At 42.0% G+C, this 19,436-nt stretch overlaps 1 protein-coding gene across 1 annotated transcript in view; it reads right to left on the bottom strand.

Annotated features, from left to right (window-relative positions):
- Window positions 1–19,436, bottom strand: part of LOC136144148 (ATP-binding cassette sub-family C member 4-like) — a 146,454-nt gene that overhangs the window by 50,565 nt on the left and 76,453 nt on the right. The window contains 4 exon segments of the mRNA XM_065901807.1: window positions 1,845–1,955; window positions 3,105–3,224; window positions 9,494–9,644; window positions 17,499–17,578. Of these exon segments, the coding sequence (XP_065757879.1) occupies window positions 1,845–1,955; window positions 3,105–3,224; window positions 9,494–9,644; window positions 17,499–17,578 (462 nt within the window).

Genomic DNA, 19,436 nt, shown 5'->3' with positions numbered 1-19,436 from the left:
AAGGGGACAACAGAGGATGAGATGGTTGGATGGCATCACCGACTCAATGGACATGAGTTTGGGTAAACTCCAGGAGTTGGTGATGGACAGGGAGGCCTGGCAGGCTGCAGTCTATGGGGTCAGAAAGAGTCAGACATGACTGAGTTACTGAACTGAACCGAAAGCTTAAAAGCTTTTGTATGGCAAGGAAAACCATAAAAATACCAAAAAAGACAACCCACAGAATGGGGGGAAATATTTGCAAACGAAGCGACTGACAAGGGATTAAACTCCAAAAGAATACAGTTCATGCAGTTCAATATCAAAAATAAATAAATAAACAACCCAATCAAAAAAATGGGCAGAAGATTAAAACAGACGGGCTCCAAAGAAGACATACAGATGTCCAAAAAGCACATGAAAGTTGATCGAATCTCTAATTATTAAAGAAATGCATATCAAAACTACAGTGAGGTTTCACCTCACACCAGTCAGTATGACCATCATTAAAAAGCCTACAAAAAAAAAAAAAAAAAGCCTACAAACAATAAATACTGGATAGGATGTGGAGAAAAGGGCACCCTCCAACACTGTTGGTGGGAAGGTAAACTGGTACATACACCATGGAGAACAATATGTAGGTTCCTTTAGAAACCTAAAAATAGAGCTACCATATGATCCAGCAATCCCACTCCTGAGCATATGTCCAGAGAAAACCATAATTCCAAAAGATACATGTACCCTGTTGTTCATTGCAACCAGCACTATTTACAATAGCCAGGACATGGAAGAAACCTCAATGTACATCAACAAGCAATGGTATGGAAGATGTGGTACCATACATTCAATGGATTATTACCCAGCTATAAAAAGGGCAAAATAATGCCATTTGCAGTAACATGGCTGGACCTAGAGATTTTAGTACTGAGTGAAGTAAGTCAGACAGAGAAAGTTAGAGTATGATGTCACTTATATATGGGGTCTAACAAAAGGCTGCAAATGAACTTATCTACAAAACAGAAGTAAAGTTACAGGTGTAGAAAATAAACTTATGGTTACCAGGGGATAAGAGATGGCTGGGATAAATTGGAAGACTGGGATTGACATATGCATGCTACTATATGAAAAAATATTAAAATGGATAACTAATAAGGAATTACTATAACGTACAGGGAACTCTTTAATGACATATATGGGAAAAGAATATAAAAAAGAGTGGCTATATTTTACGTACAGCAGATTCACTTTGCTGTACATCTGCAACCAAGACAGCAGTGTAAATCAACCACACCCCAATAAAACTTAAAAATAAAAGAATGGACCAAACGAGCCAAAGCAGGAGCCCAAGGCACCACAAGTCTGCCGCAGCAGGCACATTCATACCTGGTCTTTGCTCCTAAAGATTCCAAAAGCCAAAGACAGACATTCTTTTCTAAAGCACAATGTATGTGAAGTATCTATTAAAATGCAAATTGCTAAAAAAAAATTATACATGCACCCCAATGTTTATGGCATAAAGAAAAAGAATCTTTAAAAAAGTGGAGATGTGTATAATAGATTCACTTGGCTATATACCTGAAGCTAACACATTGTAAATCAACCATATGCCAATCAAAATTTTTTTCAAAAGAGGTCTCAACAAGGACCTACTGCAAATAAATAAATAAATGGGAAAAAAGGTAAAAGTTCTCATCAAGACACAAATGACTTCACATGGACCAAACTGAGGAGTCATATGCACCAAACACTTTAATACAATTCATTAGAACCAGAGAGTACATATTAGACAAGATGGCAAGAATTTAATAACTACAAACAAAGTTGTCAACTGTAAACAAACCACAAATATCCACATCTGTACTTACTTTCTACCAGAATCAGGGCCCCAAAGGCAATAACAGTGACAAAGATGGCACAGATGACATCTAGATACACAGCGAGCCATCGGGACGTCGTGAAAAGCAGGAACCAAGCCTCTGGTTTTGTGAATCATTAAGCATAATACATAAACAGAAAAACCATGTTAGCTGCTTCTCATGAGGGAGAGCATTTTCTCAGTTGAGCTACAGAAGATTTTATACAAGGTAGAACAGCAAAGTTACACAATCAAGAATCCTGGAGATTCCAGAAAACTAGTTTCCAACACCAGACAACATATGGGACACTGAGGATCAGTCCAGGAAGCAAGGATTGAGAACTTGATCCCACAGGTTATCAACAGAAATACGATCATAAGAGAGAAGGCAGTAAGTCATCTCATTGGTGTGTTCCCTGCGGTGCTGGGCCTCAGCGTGAAGATCATCCTCTCACAGGTTCGACTGTTTCCAGATCTCTGACAGCAGAGAGCACAGCTCACACTGTTTCCAGCACCTTCTGCCCTCACTACAGGGTCCTGCGGTGTTTATTCTTAAAGGCCAGTGTCTACATGTCCCTCAGCTAATAGTATCTGCGTGTGATTTTCAAAATGCCATTTTATCTTCAAAATAAAATAATGATTGGAAAGTTTGACCAGGATTTCATAGACTTAGAGGAAGTTCTGAATTTTCTACCTAGGAAAAATAACTTCACTGATACAAAGTATAAACAAGTGCGTTGCAAATCAAGAAATTATTTTTGTCAATCATGCCTGCTACCCTCCATGCTCTGAAAAGAGTTGGCAAACCACAGTCTTAGGGCCAAGAACAGGGACCACCTGGTTCTGAAAAGAAAGTTTTAATGGAACACAGCCATTGGCCGATGTATTATCTTTGTCTGTCTTTCTGCTACAACAGCAAAGGTGAGTAGTTGCAACAAAGACAGCACACAAAGCCTACAATATTTCCTATCTGGATCTTTGCAAAAAAGAAAAGTTTGCCGACTCCTGATCTAAAGAGACAGAAGTCCACACAGCACTGTGATGGAAGGACCATGCAAGCCAGTCAGGGGAGAAAAAGCAGGGCTGTGAGGGGGGAAGGGAGGGAGCACAGAGGGGATGCTGAGAGGAAGGGATGGGGGAGGCAGATGGGCAGAGGGGGATGAGGGGCGGCATAGAGAGAGATGATGGCAAACAAGACCACCTGAGAGGGGGGTCAGGCCTCAGAAGGCAGCACATCCCATCTTGAAATCATTTCCAGAAATTTACAGACCTGAGTGCAAATCCTGGTATGTGTCAAACAGCTTCTGAAAACTCTGTTCGGCTTTGCATGCCCGGATGGTCCAGAGTCCCCGGAGAGAAGATGCTAAGTGGGAAAACACCGGGCTCTGTGCTGGGGAAGCAGAGACAGACACACGACAGAGAAAGTCAGGGAGGCTGGAGGCGAGGAAACCACTGCCTCCTGGGCTCTGTGGTCACACGTCCTGCCAAAGGGAATCCTCCATGTGATCCTCAACTCCTGCTCACACCACGCTTCACTGTAATGACCTGGGAATGAGAGATTCTCTTTGAAACTATCTTTGCCCAAATTCAAATCACAGCTAGATTTAGATAAAGAATATCTTAACTAGCTCATTCGTCAAGGTCCTCTCAAACACGCCTCCCTCCAAAATCTTCTGGCATCTCTACAGATAGAAACTGTTCACAAATTTTAAAAAAATATATTGAAGTATAGTTGATTTACAATAATGTGTTAGTTTCAGGTACATAGGATAGTCATTCAGTTATTAGTTATTTTTTCCTGATTATGTTCCATTACAGGTTATTACAAGATACTGAATAAAATTTCCTGTGCTTTACAGTAAATCCTTGTTGCTTATTTATTTGACATATCAATAGTGGTGTGTCTGTTAACCCCATACTTCTAATTTGTTCCTCCCTCCCTCCCAGTTCCCTCTGGTAACTAAATTTATTTTCCATGTCTCTATTTATATTTTGTATACAGATTCATTTGTATTATTTTTAGATTCCATTTATAAGTGATACCATATTTGTCTTTCTCTGACTTACTTTACTAAGAATAATATTCTCTAAATCTATCCATGTTGCTGCAAATGGCAATATTTCATTCTTTTCCATGGGTGAGTAATTATTGTTCACTAATTTTTGAATCAGTAGGATTCTAAAATTTAATTCTCATTAGCATCCTCATCACCCTGAATTTTGATGAGCTATCCATGTGCTGTTCCCACCTTAGATGAGTAACCTAAGGGCTGGGATGGAGTCAGTACATCCCCCACCCTGGACCAGAGCCAGACCCAGGACAGGGTGAGATGAGAAAGGAGAGCAGACAGTCTGCCGTCTCCCCCATCCTGGGACTCTCCCCGCACCTGCACCAGGAGTCTCTGTGCGGGTCACGAAGCACCTGGTTCTGCACCGTCCTTGTGCCCACAGGACCCATACAGCCAAGGAGTCTTTGAACAGTCTTGACTTCCACTCTGGGAGCCTGATGGATGTTTTCATAACTGCTCTGCTGGATCTCTGAATCATGACATCATCTAACATTCCCCTTTGTATGCTGTTTAGGCAAAGAACTGAAAGTGATTCATGGTGCTTTTGACCATCCAGTTGTGTGCCTATGTTCTCATTCCAGCATCCACACTGCTCTCTCTTTACTGACTTCTTAGCTTCCTAAAAATTTGCACTTATAAGAGCAACATAAACTCAGATTGAGCTCATGTTCCAAATAATAAAGGCGAGGGACTCTGTTCAGGCCTTTTCTTCTGACCAGCAGGTGTCCCAACCACCCCCAGAATTCATCTGTCTGGACCCCAGGGGCTCATAGGGATGATTCAGGGATGATACAGGCTTCTGAGCAGGAAGCAGATGTGGCTCTTCACCCAGGGAAAGTCCTGGAGTGAACTGTTCAGTGAACTGGAGCGTGGCCTCCTTCATCTGCTTCCCTGTCAGGAGATCAAAGTGCAGCTGATTCTCTCCAGCAGGGATGGAGGGCAGGGTCGACTTTAGAAACAAGGTGTCATCTCAGCCTTGAACACCAGGGAACCAAACATCCCATCACCGACCTCACCTCATGCCCAAGAGGGCTGGGGAAATCTAGGACCCATGAAAAATCATCCTGTTTCTTTCAAATTCCACTTAGCACTGAGCAGGATGCCAGGATAAGTGAACTGAAGGGTCTTCAATGAAACTAGCTAGTACAGGGGGAGAGGGGATGTCAAGGCTCTGATGGTGTGCTGCCCAAAGTATCACTTTTCCCACAAGCACTGAGCTCACGGTCCTGAAGCAGACTATGTCATAATCATGGTGTCAGTCCTCAGTCATAGACATGTGTAACCCTACAGGTCACAGGACTGACTCCCGTGTTTCCCTCAACCCTGAGGACACTTGGGGACACACCCCACCAGGACTACATATCTTCCCGGGCAGGAGGACCTTGGGCTGACAGCACTGCTGCAGGTTATATTTCAAGCTATGTGAGACCTGCTAGTGGTGAGTAAGTTCTTGATTCCCCCATGTTCAAGCTTCCAGTGCCTTTGGTCATGGCCAGCAAGTACTTTACAAGAATAGATTCAAGAAATCCTCATGAGAACCCCAGAGACTGAGGGATTAAGAGCACTCAGTGGCCAAGATTAACTATATTAAGCCACCTAAGTGATAGATCTAGGTGTGAGACCCAACTTTCTGATTCCCAAGGCTGTGCTTTTAATCACCACAGCAGTGCCCCAGAGGGAGAATAATCAGGGTGAAGGATGCCCATATGTGATAATGAGCATTTTTCTCCAAATTTTGTTATTTATGTTCAGGAAACCCTCAAATCTTACTCAGCTAACATCCAACAGCCTTTACCACTACTGCACATCTTATTAAGCACCCGAGTTTGAACAAAGTTCCTGGGAATCTAGTATGAGAACTCCTTAAAACAGCAGACCTGCTGATGATTCATGGTCCTAATACATCTGACACACGTGCTAACCCTCCCCTAGCAATGCTCATAGCAGACATTGCTAGTTGATCCCAGCACTTTTTCAGACAATTTGGATAGGGCGTCATCATTCAGGCACTGCCAAATCAAAAAGCTTGTTAGAGAAATGCAATCAAATGCTACCCTGGTTTTATGTACTTGTCCATCCATGACTGACCATGGTTATGCTCACTTTTGCAAAATGTGCCCCTCAAAACCCTATTATAGATTAGCTGCCACTATGCCATTAAGATGAAAATGTCAACCTAAGCTTCCAGAAGAATTGATGATTTTGAACTGTGGTGTTGGAGAGGACTCTTGAGAGTCCCTTGGACTGTAAGGAGATGCAACCAGTCCATCCTAAAGAAAATCAGTCCTGAATATTCATTGGAAGGACTGATGTTGAAGCTGAAACTCCAATACTTTGGCCACTTGATGTGAAGAGCTGACTCATTTGAAAAGACACTGATGCTGGGAAAGATTGAAGGTGGGAGAAGGGGACGACAGAGGATGAGATGGTTGGATGGCATCACTGACTCAATGGACATGAGTTTGAGTAAACTCCAAGAGTTGGTGATGGACAGGGAATCTTGGCATGCTCCAGTCCATGGGGTCGCAAAGAGTCAGACAGGACTGTGTGACTGAACTGAACTGAAGCTTCCAGAGGCAGTTAGGCAGTAGGATATGAAACGAAACCTCAGGATTCAGTCGTCCTTCAGAGCACAGGCATGAAGCAGGCATATGCCTTCTGGCCACAGCAGTCAGGTGTCCTTCTTTTGGCCGGTGGCTCCAGCAGGGACTTTAAGATACACTCTTACTTCTTCAGTCACTCAATTGTGTCTGACTCTTTCTGACCCCGTGGACTGTAGCCTGCCAGGCTCCTCTGTCCATGGGATTATCCAGGCAAGAATACTGGACTGGGTTGCCATTTCCTCTTCCAGGAAATCTTCCCAACCTAGGGACTGAACCCATTTCTCCTGCGTCTCCTGCATTGGCAAGCAGATTCCTTTATCTGAGCCACCTGGGAAGCCCTAAAACATATGATCAGTTACTATTTAGAGAAAACAGTGGTTTCATCATTTAAGGCACAGACCCACCACCTAGAGAGAACATAGACAGTTCTAATCAGCTGGACACCACATGTGGTTATCAGAGGTGTGTGGATGGGGGTATCTGGATTGAATTTAGGGTCTAACTTATTGCACCTTACTAGGATGCAGGAAAATCCAAATATTCCACAGAGATGATGCCGAAGTTTTCAGACTCTCCAGCTCAAATAGTGAGAAAATTCTGTATTGCTTTTTGAAAAAAGCCTCAGCAGGAGCCCTTCTCTCCAGTTCCATAAGGATGGGAAATGGCCCTTCCTCAGGCAAAAATCTCTGTCAAGTGTTCCTTCTGGAACAACCCCTCATTGAATATACCAGAGAGATGCTTTTCAGCAAGACTGTTGAATGACCCCATTTCATGGGTCACCTCAAACCATAAAACATCTAAATCCTTATCTACACAGAAGATTGGATGAAGCTCATCACTTCCCCTTCTGCCTTCCCAGGTTCTACCATCAACCAAGTCACATCAGCAGTACATCACATACACCTGGACTCTACTGCTCCTCATCCATCCAAAAACCTCACAAAACTGGAACTTAAAAAGTTTAGCTGGTTCCCTTGATGACTGAACATTTTTTTCTATAGCTTTTATGAAACAGATTAACACTATCCTTTTTGCAATTAATTAGAATAAATATCTCTTTAAAAAGTGAAAGTGTTAGTTGCTCAGTCATGACCAACTCTTTGTGACCCCATGGACTGTAGCCCACCAGGATCCTCTCTCCATGGAATTCTCCAGACAAGAATACTGGAGTGGGTTGCCATTTCCTTCTCCAGGGTAACTTCCTTACCCAGGGATTGAACCAGGGTCTCCTGTATTACAGGAAGATTTTTTACCATCTGAGTAAACAAGGAAGCATCTTAAGTGTTATTATAAAAACAAAACACGCAAATACCACAGTGAAAAAAACTCCTTTGACTGGATGAACTGAGATTTTTTTCCACTTGGTATATACAAAGAACCTTGGGGCTCAATATTCTTCTCTTCTTGGTTTGGTTTCTAGAAGGTTAAGTTGGTATTCATTTGCAATAATTATTTACGGTTGGGAGAGGGAAAGGGAAACCCACCCGAGTATTCTTGCCTGGAGAATCTGATGGACGGAGGAGCCTGGCAGGCTACAGTCTGTGGGGTTGCGAGAGTCAGAGACAACTTGATGACTAAACTACTAGTACTGAAATTTGCACTGGAGAAGGAAATGGCAACCCACTCCAGTTTTCTTGCCTGGAGAATTCCATGCATGGAGGAGCCTGGCGGGCTGCAGTCCATGGGGTCATAGAGAACTGGACACCACTGAGTGACTAACACACACACACATTTATGCACAAACATATTCCCTTCTTACTTTTTGGCTATAGTTTTATTATAACTTTTAAAAATATGTAAAATAATTCTACTTTCCTTATTAGTTTTAACATTGATGAAATATATGCACTGATAATGAGATAAATTCAAATATTTCATCCTCTGTGATTTACCTGCACAATAGAATTAGTCATAAAATGTGATCTCTATTATTCTTTTTTTTTTTTTTTTTTTTTGGCTGCAAGTTTCAGGTTCTTAGTTCCCTGACCAAGCATTGAAGCTGTGGCGCCCACAGCAGAAGCACAGAGTCTTAACCACAGGACCACCAGGGAAATTCCTGTTCCCCATTATTCTAAAACTAGTAAGTTGAATGGGGTAATAAACTAAATGCATACTAAACAGATCCCACTCTTGTGTCCTCCTAAGGGATTCTTTTCAGCATTGTTTATATGCTGAAAGAATATAAGGGGGAAACACAAACTGTGTGATATCACCCCAAATACTAGTAATGATAAAGAGCAAACTTGCAAATAACAGGATTATCTTTTCAATAGGGCTCCCCTGGTGGTTCAGACAGTAATCCACATGCAATGGAGGAGAACTGGCTTCAATCCCTGGGTTAGGAAGATCCTCTGGAGAAGGGAATGGCTACCCACTCCAATATTCTTGCCTGGAGAATTTCATGGACAGAAGAGCCTGGTCGACTATAGTCCATGGGGTCACTAAGAGTCAGACACAACTGAGTGACTAATATATGTCTTTTCAATATACTTAACAACTGCAATTTACTTGAACATGTGGAAAAAAAGTATTTTTCAAATATATCACTCCTGACATAAATTTCCTAAGGTCTTCTTTCTTTTTCTAATCTCTTCCTTTCCTTGTCATTTCTGGTAACTTCAGGAGGAGAAAAACTGTCTGTTTTCCTTCTACATTAGTTGCAACATGATAAAAATATTTTTAAGAAAAGCATTTACAGAGTGGATACTCTGTGTTAGGAAATATGTCATGAACAAGACAGAAATGGTCCCTGTCCTCATGGTGCTCACATCCATCCCCCTTGTGCTAAAATGCAAAGCCTCAGCTGACCTGCCACCAGCTCTATTTACCACACTGACTCACAGTGGCCATAACATTCAATTACCTAATGTTGACTTGTGAGAAATTCCAGAAGACAGAGTCTGCAGAATTTCAGGGGTCTTATTAATTATGGCATAAGCGGAAGCCAGCCTGCACTCCCATCCCAACCTGAGAGCCCTGGTACTCACTTGTACATTCCAGGCGTTTCACATCTCGTGACGTCCTTAAGAAATACCACCGGAGAACAAAGAAAATGATGGCAAGGGGAATCACAGGTAGAGCAATCCAAGGAATCGCAGCCACCATCACGCCCACCACACCAATCATAAGAAGAAATGTCTGAAATAGCAAAAATAGATACAGAGGCCTCCTTATGAAGGGTACTTTCAAAGATAAACTGTAATGGGTTTGTTCTGTTGGGATTAAACTCCTTTCCTCGAAAAGACTTGTTGGGACAGCAGGGTATGCTTTCCCTTCCAAAGAAATAAAATTATAGGTGGTCCTCATGATATTTAGGGCTTCCCTGGTAACCCAGACAGTAAAGCATCTGCCTGCAATACGGGAGACCTGGGTTCGATCCCTGGGTCGGGAAGATCCCCTGAAGAAGGAAATGGCAACCCACTCCAGTACTCTTACCTGGAAAACCCCATGGGTGGAGGAGCCTGGTAGGCTACAGTCCATGGAACTGCAAAGAGTCAGACACAACTGAGCAACTTCACTCACTGACATGATATTTAGTGCATGAGTCAAACACGATAAGAACTTTCTAGGTATCAGCTCTTGGGACACACTCAGTAGCCCTATGAGGCAGGCATTACTAGTTTTAACAGAGAGAAATATTTCAGGCTCAGAAAGTAGTAGCTCAATCCCAAACTGTCAGGAGTCTGCAGGTGGTAGGTACTAGAGAGATGAGTGAGCAGGTATCACAGGTGAGGAATGCAGAAGCCTCAGCAATGCATGGAGGGATAAAGAAGTGGTTGGTTACAAATTCAGTGTCCAGAAAAGTAGGACAAAATTTAAATGCTGACCTTTGGAAGTAAGAAATCTTCTTTCTAGAATTTTCTATCCATAGTTAATATATACTAAATCTTGACTGTGTACAGAGCTATACCTTCAAACCTTCATGTGTATTAACTCATTAATCCTCATAACAGCTCTATCTAGTAACAGTATTGTCTCATTTTACAGATGGAGAGAGTGATGCTTAAGGAGAGGAAATCAACTTGATGGAGACTGCAAAGCCTCAGTCATTAAGCTTGGAAGCCCATGTCATAAGCCTTTATGACATATTTAAACTTGCCCCCAATATACAGCCATCTTTCTATCATTATCATAAGTATTTAAAATGCTTGTTCCAAAAGCTAATGATTATAACAACAGCAGATCCCATGTACAAGGTGTCTATTGTATGTAAGACACTGTGTTGAGTTCCATGAATGTTCTCTTAGTCATCACATCATCCCATGAGATGATTTTATCTTGGGAAATTATCTCAGTCAAAAAAAAAAGACAGACAGTAGAATAGAAAACAAAGTCATTGGTTGATGCTGATTTAAGCATCCATCTTTATCAGGAAAATTATGATACCCTTACTTTTTAAGAATGCAATGAACAGGTATCTGCTTGCTATGACAGCGGGGTGGGGTGGTGGGGATGTGCAGATTCAGTCTGGGCCAAGGCTTCCAAAGTTTGTGATCTCAGGTGGATACAAATCCATAGTGACCCACACAAGGCATAGAGTGCTGGGAAAACAAAGGGAAGAATTCAGGAACATACTTAGACAATTTTAAGAAGAAACCTATTCTGAATTTTATGGGCTGGTTTAACAAATAGAAAGAGTGACAAGAATAACTTGCAGGCAGTAACTAGAATTGATGGAAATTTTGACCAAAAAGGAGCTGAGATGAGAAGTTAAGATGCCTGTCTGAATTAACACTGATTGTTCTGGGTCCTCTTAGCACCAGAACCTGTACCCTCTGCTCACCATCCCAGGGCCTCCCCACCTTGTCACCCAGGGCAGCTGGCCCAGGTGCGACTCCAAAGGATAGGTTAGGAGGGTAATGTCTGCATCACAGAGACTCGGGTTATCATTTCACTCCTCTTCCTGATCGGTTTTCTCAGAGGATCTTCACAACCATCTTGTGAATGAGAAAAGTAAGAACTTCATTTTCATTTACAGATACGGCATAAAGATGGGAGGGCAAGTGGCTGTCCTATGTTTTCCCAGGAAGGACTTCAGGTCAAGGAGAAAGACAGAAGCGATTTGTACTCAGGGAAGCCCAGAGCCATAGCCTCAGGCAGGAGGACCCTGGAAGGAAGAGGATATGACCAGAGCTGTGACTCTGTGTCCAGGAGCCCTTGGGAATCAAACTGTATTATCTGGACTCTTGTGCATTTCCTGTTTCTCCCATATCTGCCATGGTATCAGAAGAAAACTCAGAGTGAAGAGGATGGGATTCTGAAGGAATACATTATAGTCATAAGTGGAGAAAGATAGGCCTGACTGACTGCTCTCCTATTAGACCTACAGATGAACAACTGCTTACAGCCACTGCATTAAGTATGCATTCCACCTGCTACAACTTTCATGCTCATGGGGAGGGGTCCTGCCAACTCCTTCTGTCTGGTCTTAAGTCACTTGGCTTGCCATTGCTGGTTGTCAAAAAAATCTACTAAAATGTCAATAAAAAATTCAAATTACAGCTTTTTTAGCAGACTCACATCATTTGATGGGTAACATTCATCAGTTCCAATAATCTGGCTCTCCCCAGGTGAGGGCCTTTTAAGACTAACCCAGCCTGTCATATAACCTGGGAAGCAGAGGAAAATCAAATTGAAGGGATCCACAGAAGCTGAGCCAATGCATTTGCCTTAGGTATGCATTGAAGACACATTACTAATGCTTTCAGAAGCTCCAAGGTTAGGTTACATCCTTCAGAGTCCATGCCCCCAAATTCTGAAGCAATACAAAGAGGATGTCTCTAACATCTACTTATAGGTAATACTATATGCTGCTGCTGCTGCTGCTGCTAAATCGCATCAGTCACATCAGTCACACTCTGTGTGACCCCATAGACGGCAGCTCACCAGGCTCCCCCATCCCTAGGATTCTCCAGGCAAGAACACTGGAGTGGATTGCCATTTCATTCTCCAATGCATGAAGGTGAAAAGTGAAAGTGAAGTCACTCAGTCAAGTCCGACTCTTTGCGACTCCATGGACTGTAGCCTACCAGGCTCCTCCATCCATGGAATTTTCCAGGCAAGAGTCCTGGATTGGGTTGCCATTGCCTTCTCCACATTGTGGACTGAATATTACACACACACACACACACACACACACACATATATATATTTGGGTGTGGGTTTACAGTTATATGTATACACATGTGAATCTTTTATTGCCAGCTATTGCAAACCCTTTGTAGAAACTGGCAGAAGATGAAAATAGTATCTAAGCAAAAAGTCATTTGAAGAAGGAAACAAATGATTCTGGTGTGCAATACACATCCCTTTCTTGAAGCCAACCTCATTTCTTTCTCCTACATTCACAAGAATTCCAAAAAGCCCAATTCAAGTTACACACATAATTTCCTGATCTAGTTGGACTTCAGGCCCATCTGATGGACCACATCACCATAGCCAGTGCTTCTGTACCTCTGTCTCACAGGCACAGAGACAATGATGGGTATATAAAAAGAAGCATATTGACCCAGAAGCAAGTGACTCAAGTTCTGATGCCCCCCAAGTAAGGAAAATCATTATTTTATATATTTTTCATTTGGCACACACCATTTTGGAAGTTCTAACCAAAATCTATTAATCCACATGAAAATTTATTTTAAAAAATTCTTAGATGAACTCTTTCACTTGAGAGAAAATGGTGATTTTTCACAATTCAGAAAAATTCTTTAGTTTGCAGAGAATGACAGCCTATACCTAGAGGTGAAATTCCACTAGCCCAATATTGTGCTGAGATAGGGCTTAGGGCTAAACTTCCTGAATATTATTAACAGGGAGGGTAAGACTCTACACCCATGCTCCTAGTAAAAACTGGGATATACCAAAAACATAAAAGAATGGTGGTAAGAATTAAATGAATTAAGAATCTCATGAAGTTGAGCCCTAACAGACCACTCATTCTAACCACTAGAACAGCACAGTATTATCTAGAGACATATCAGAGCAGGTGTTACTTTTCCTAGATGTGGTGATGATGTCACATGTACCAAAGTAACTGGGGTTTTACTTTGGTCACAGTGAAAATCATATTGGAGGTATATTTTTTTTTGAAGATGCACTTTTAAAATAATATGACCAATAAACTTCATGCCTACTACAATTTTTGTCCTCTCTGTATTACCCTCCCCACTCTAGGCCTTCCAAAGATTGATAAACTTAGGAACATGGCAGTAAGTACCATTTTTTGAGATGCTTCTTTCCTTTTTTAAATTTTTTTTAAAGAGATGTTTCTTTTCTTATTCCATATCTTGTTTATCTTTCGAGTTATCCTTTGTCTTAGTGGAGACTTACTGTTTTGACACTTCTAAGTATTTATGGGAGACTAAGGTAAAAAGTTATGGACCTCTGAATCAACAAAACCAAACCAGATTATTCAATATAGTCCAAAGAGAACAATTTGACATTTTCTATTTCATGCACCATGAACTGGTATATTGATACCAATGGAAGGACAAAATCTAGATTTTGTAAACTTGTGAATCTCAGGAAATTCAACTGTGCCCACTCCAGTTTGGCATTCTTGGTGGAAGCAAGCAGCCTGTTTAGGATGTCAGGATGACTAAGGCAGAGGACATGTCACCACTACCTATAGAAGGAAGTCTCCTGAGCACCTTTCATCCTCCAAAAGGATACCGTGCTGTGAGCAGCTGTTTATGACAAGCCACAATGGCATCTACATGAACTGTAAATGAAATACACAAAAAAGCAGCAAAGAAAAGAAAATAATGCTTGTGAAAATGTTAAAGGTCTTGTTTAAAAGCCTGTACAAACAAAAAATTGAAAAATAAGACATTGCTTTATTGCTAGAGGCCATGACAAGTTTTCTTATAACACAGAAGTTCCACAGTTCTCTAAAACTAGCCAACAAGCAAAGAAGTGATGGTTACCCCATGCTCTCGAATATCAATTACAAAAGACACTTTATAAGACTTGCCATGAGTCCAAAACTCAAGTATTTCATAGGCTTTATGTAATCTCATTCTTATATCAATATGAGGAGGGATTATGTTCTCCATTTACAAAGCAGGAAACTGATGCTCAGAGAGGCTTATTGAAATAGACTCTTTAGAAGTAATAAAAATAAAAATGATTAAGAATCTTCCAAGGTTTACCAAATACACCAAGGATAAGCAGAATCATCAAAATTGAATTTGGAAACTCTTGGCATGAATTGTATCCTTTAAAACAAAACTGAACAATCCCCTTCCAGCCCCTTCCCTTCTCCTCTAAGCTGGTAATAGAAAGACTGGTTCCCACACAGGAACCAGCAGTACCTCCATCCCCAGCATCCACAGCAGCAGCCTCTCCTTCTCATCTGGGATCAAAGGTCACCTCTGAGAAGCTCCACCCACCTCCTGGACCAGGTTGCCTAACTGCCTCCAGCCTTCCAGGACTTCCTCCACAGGGCTCCCACAATTAGGATTCCCAAGGAGCAAGGGGTGAGATTCTGGATGTCTTCCTTCCCTGGGGGACTGGAGGAGACCCATGAGGGGAGGGTTTCATGCCTGACTTACCCCAGTACCTCAGGGCCTCAATCTAACCCCTGTTTGTTGAAGGGAAGGAGGGAGGGAGAGAAATACCACCCACCACCTCACACACACACCCAACTCACAAACTATACACCCCAACAACCAGCAACACCTCCACAGACCCTACATTCCAGATGGGGCTCTCTCCTGCTTCAGTCAAACTCCTTCCAGGAGTAGCCTGTCTTCATCTCAACTCCCTTCACACCTCCTGGATTCTCAGCCCTTTGCACTCTGGCCTCCTTACATCTGAAACCTGCTTCTCTGGTCACCGACATCTCCTGATTCCAAATCAACCAACAATCTTCCATGGACTCACCTCATTTGTATTGAGCACATCTGTCCTTCCTTGATTCACCAACCTACTTCTTTTTCCCTTGCTGTTCACTGTGAGTCTCCTCTCCTCCCCCTTCTCTTTCTACTTACTCTCTGATATTGAGTCATCTTATCTTGGCCCCTAAAAATGCTTCCCTCTCTCTGGACTATCTTGCCATCCTCACAGATTCAGCTACTACAGCTCAGTGAAGGGTATACAGGCTCCATGCTCATCCCAGATCTCCCCCTCAAACACCAGACTCTTACTTCCAATGACCTGCAGGACACCTCCACCTTCAACTTCAAGATAATTGAACTTCAAGATAATAAGGGGCAGAGCTGGGATTGCAAATCAGTGAGACTGGAATTTTCTCTCCTCTTTAATGAAAATGTTTCCTACTGAAATCAGGTAGCATCTATCCTTGTCTCTATCTGTCATGCAAAAATATGTAACAATTTTGATATGACCACTAACTAACCATGAGCTAAGTACATGGCAGAAACCCAACCTTGGCCTACCTTGCCATAGCAAAGAAACAGAACCTTTCACAAAATCTTTTCACAGTAACTCACAATCACTGTTAAAATGTAACACTGTTTTTAGGGGAAAAAATTGTTTCTGGGAATAAATTACACAGTTAAACCCAGCAGGGCATATTTATAAAATAAGTTTGCAAAACAAAAAAATCAGACATCTTTGCAATAAAAGTTCTCTGCCTCTGCCTCTCAGCTTTGTTCACATTGGTAACAGTGGAAGCCTTGCCCACAGGCTATGCTGTCTGCAGTGAGAAATTCACTGCTGCATTTCTGTGTGCAATCTTTCATAATCCATTTTATTTCCAAAACTAACACTTGGGAAGAAGGAAAATTATCCACAAACTTAATCACTGAAAAGTAGACAGAATTAAATAATAGAAAAAAACACCCCATGTGAGCAACGATACTGAATGAGATGAGAGCTGAGATGACACAACATCATTCTTTAGAATCTCAGGTTCACAGACAAAACAGAGGCTGGATAGATGGTATTCCCTAGGTCTCTCTCTCTCTTTAAGACATCTCAAGGCAGAGCAATCAACCTGTGAAAAGAAAAAAAGCCTACAAAAACATAGGACATTTTCTGAGATGACTTTGATCCCAAATCAAATTACTGGCTTGAAGGCTTTGTATCCTCAATAACTGCTCTCTGTCATCCTTGTTGGACCTCCCAGGTGGCTCTGTGGTAAAGAATTCCACCTGCCAATGAAGGAAACACAGGTTTGATCGCTGGGTCAGGAAGGTCCCCTAGGCAATGGCAACCCATTCGAGTACCCTTGCCTTAGAAATCCCATGGACAGAGGAGCCTGCAGGGCTGTAGTCCGTGGGGTCACAAAAGAGTTGGACACAACTTAGTGACTAAACAACAATATTGTCCTTGCTAAAGTATTATTTTCAACTTATTTTAACAACCTTTTCTTTGTAAGTAACCACATATGACTTTATCCAAACAAAATCGTGCAGTAAATATGTGCCCTCTGTGGTAATACAATGCATTGTGCTGGTGTTCAGTCATGTCTGAGTCCCTGAAACACCATAGACTGTAGCCTGCCAGGCTCCTCTGTCCATGGAATTTTCCAGGCAAGAATACTGGAGTGGGTTGCCATTTCCTTCTTCAGGGGATCTTCATCACCCAAGGACTGAACTCTTGTCTCTTGTGTTTCCTGTATTCGCAGGAAACTTCTTTACTACTGAGCCACCTGGGAAGGCCAATACAATGCATATTTTGGTTTATCAAGGCTATATTTCTGTGAGAGATGATTGTCTCTCTGTTATGAAATGCAGTCATAATAAAAGGAATCCACACCAGACACCTGGAAGGCAGACAGAGAACCACTTACCCAGCATGTCGCTGCTTCAGACCAACCTTGACGTGACTGTGTAGACACTCCTGCCCCAGGTGTCACTCATGTTAACTCAGCCTCCCTATCACAGCCACACCTCTCTCTTACAAACACAGCCTCTTACTGAAGATAACAGGACACATCACCAGTTTGAAAGGCCCACCCTCAGCCCCTGTGAAAAGGCCTTGAGAAACAAGCACCTGCTTTTCCCTGTGAGAGCTCCGCTACGTTACCTGGATGAAATCAAGAAATGTCAAGGGCAGCAAGTCATCCATTTGACCTATGTCTTTCAAAAAACGATTTAAAATTCTTCCTGCAAGAACAAGATATAAAAAATTACTCATTTCTTCAGGTAGGAGCTTTAAGAGAAACAATTCATGAAATAATCAAAACAATATTTTTAAAGCATATGTATTTAGGGGCTTCCCTGGTGGTACAGTGGATGAGAATCTGCCTGCCAACACAGGGGACATGGGTTTAAGCCCTAGGTTGGGAAGATCATCTGGAGAATAAAATGACTACCCACTCCAGTATTCTTGCCTGAGAAATCCCACGGACAGAGGAGCTTAGTGGGCTACAGTCCATGGGGACACAAAAGGGTCAGACATGACTTAGTGACTAAACAACAACACCAGCAAATTTAATATATTACAAATTCATATAAAATGAAATAAGGCGGTGTAAGTGGTAAAAAGAGAAAATAGGATGACATGTAAAGAGAAACAAAAATATTACCAAATGGCAGTGGGTGGGGAGTTGAAATTGAGCCCCGATTTTCAAAAGAATGGGGGAAATCTTGTGGCAGTACTGGGGAGGGTTGGTGGATTTGAGAATGTTCCCTCCTTTTAGATCTCTTATCTAAGAATCACTCCATGTGCTAAGTCAGTAATAAAAGCCTGCAAAATATTTAACTCAATCCTAATTGTTACACTAACTTTGCTTTAGTTATCAAGATTAATTTTGCCATGATACTTTTTAAATAAACATAACTTCTCTGTAATTTTTTTCCCTCCAGATGGTTCAGATCCCCTTACATTTTGGGAAATTGTGGATTCCAGCCATTTCCAAGTGTGAGTTTAATACTGGGGTAATAAGTCATTATTTTCAGAGGTGTACCAGGTGTGACAAACACAGACTTATGAATAAGCATCTAGGAAGACCAGAGGGATGTAGGCAGGAAAACAGAAATATTACTAAATGACTAAGGATCACTTATAATCATTGATTTTATTTCCCTTCTCAGAATCCACAACAACAGTATATCCTAAAGGCTGTAAGATTAGAAGATAACTAATTTCTAGTAAATATTTGGTGTAAACTAAAAATGCCACCAAGATCATGGCATCTGGTCCCATTATCACATGGGAAATAAGTGGGGAGACAGTGGAAACAGTGTTAGACTTTATTTATTTATTTATTTTTGGCTCCAAAATCACTGCAGATGGTGATTGCAGCCATGAAATTAAAAGACACTTACTCCTTGGAAGGAAAGTTATGACCAACCTAGACAGCATATTAAAAAGCAGAGACATTACTTTGCCAATAAAGGTCCATCTAGTCAAGGCTATGGTTTTCCCATTGGTCCTGTATGGATGTGAGAGTTGGACTGTGAAGAAAGCTGAGCACTGAAGAATTGATGCTTTTGAACTGTGGTGTTGGAGAAGACTCTTGAGAGTCTCTTGGACTGCAAGGAGATCCAACCAGTCCATCCTAAAGGAGATCAGTCCTGGGTGTTCGTTGGAAGGACTGATGCTGAAGCTGAGACTCCAATACTTTGGCCACCTCATGCGAAGAGTTGACTCACTGGAAAAGATCCTGATGCTGGGAGGGATTGGGGGCAGGAGGAGAAGGGGATGACAGAGGATGAGATAGCTGGATGGCATCACCAACTCGATGGGCATGAGTTTGAGTCAACTCTGGCAGTTGGTGATGGACAAGGAGGCCTGGCGTGCTGCAATTCATGGGGTCACAAAGAGTCAGACACGACTGAGAGACTGAACTGAACTGAACTGAAAAATGCCACCTGTCACAGCAGTAAACAAAGGATACTGTAGCCATCAGGACTCTGCAGACACCCCTGCAAGGGTTGTGCACCCTGAGGAGACTCAGGATGAGAAATCACAGGACACTGGCCCCAGATAGTGGAGATGCAGATCAAAGGAACTCTAACA

This window comes from Muntiacus reevesi, chromosome 11 (genome assembly GCF_963930625.1).
Source record: "Muntiacus reevesi chromosome 11, mMunRee1.1, whole genome shotgun sequence".
Lineage (NCBI taxonomy): Eukaryota > Metazoa > Chordata > Mammalia > Artiodactyla > Cervidae > Muntiacus > Muntiacus reevesi.
The sequence above is the reverse complement of the archived record's forward strand: the minus strand, read 5'-3'. Positions and strand labels throughout refer to the sequence as shown.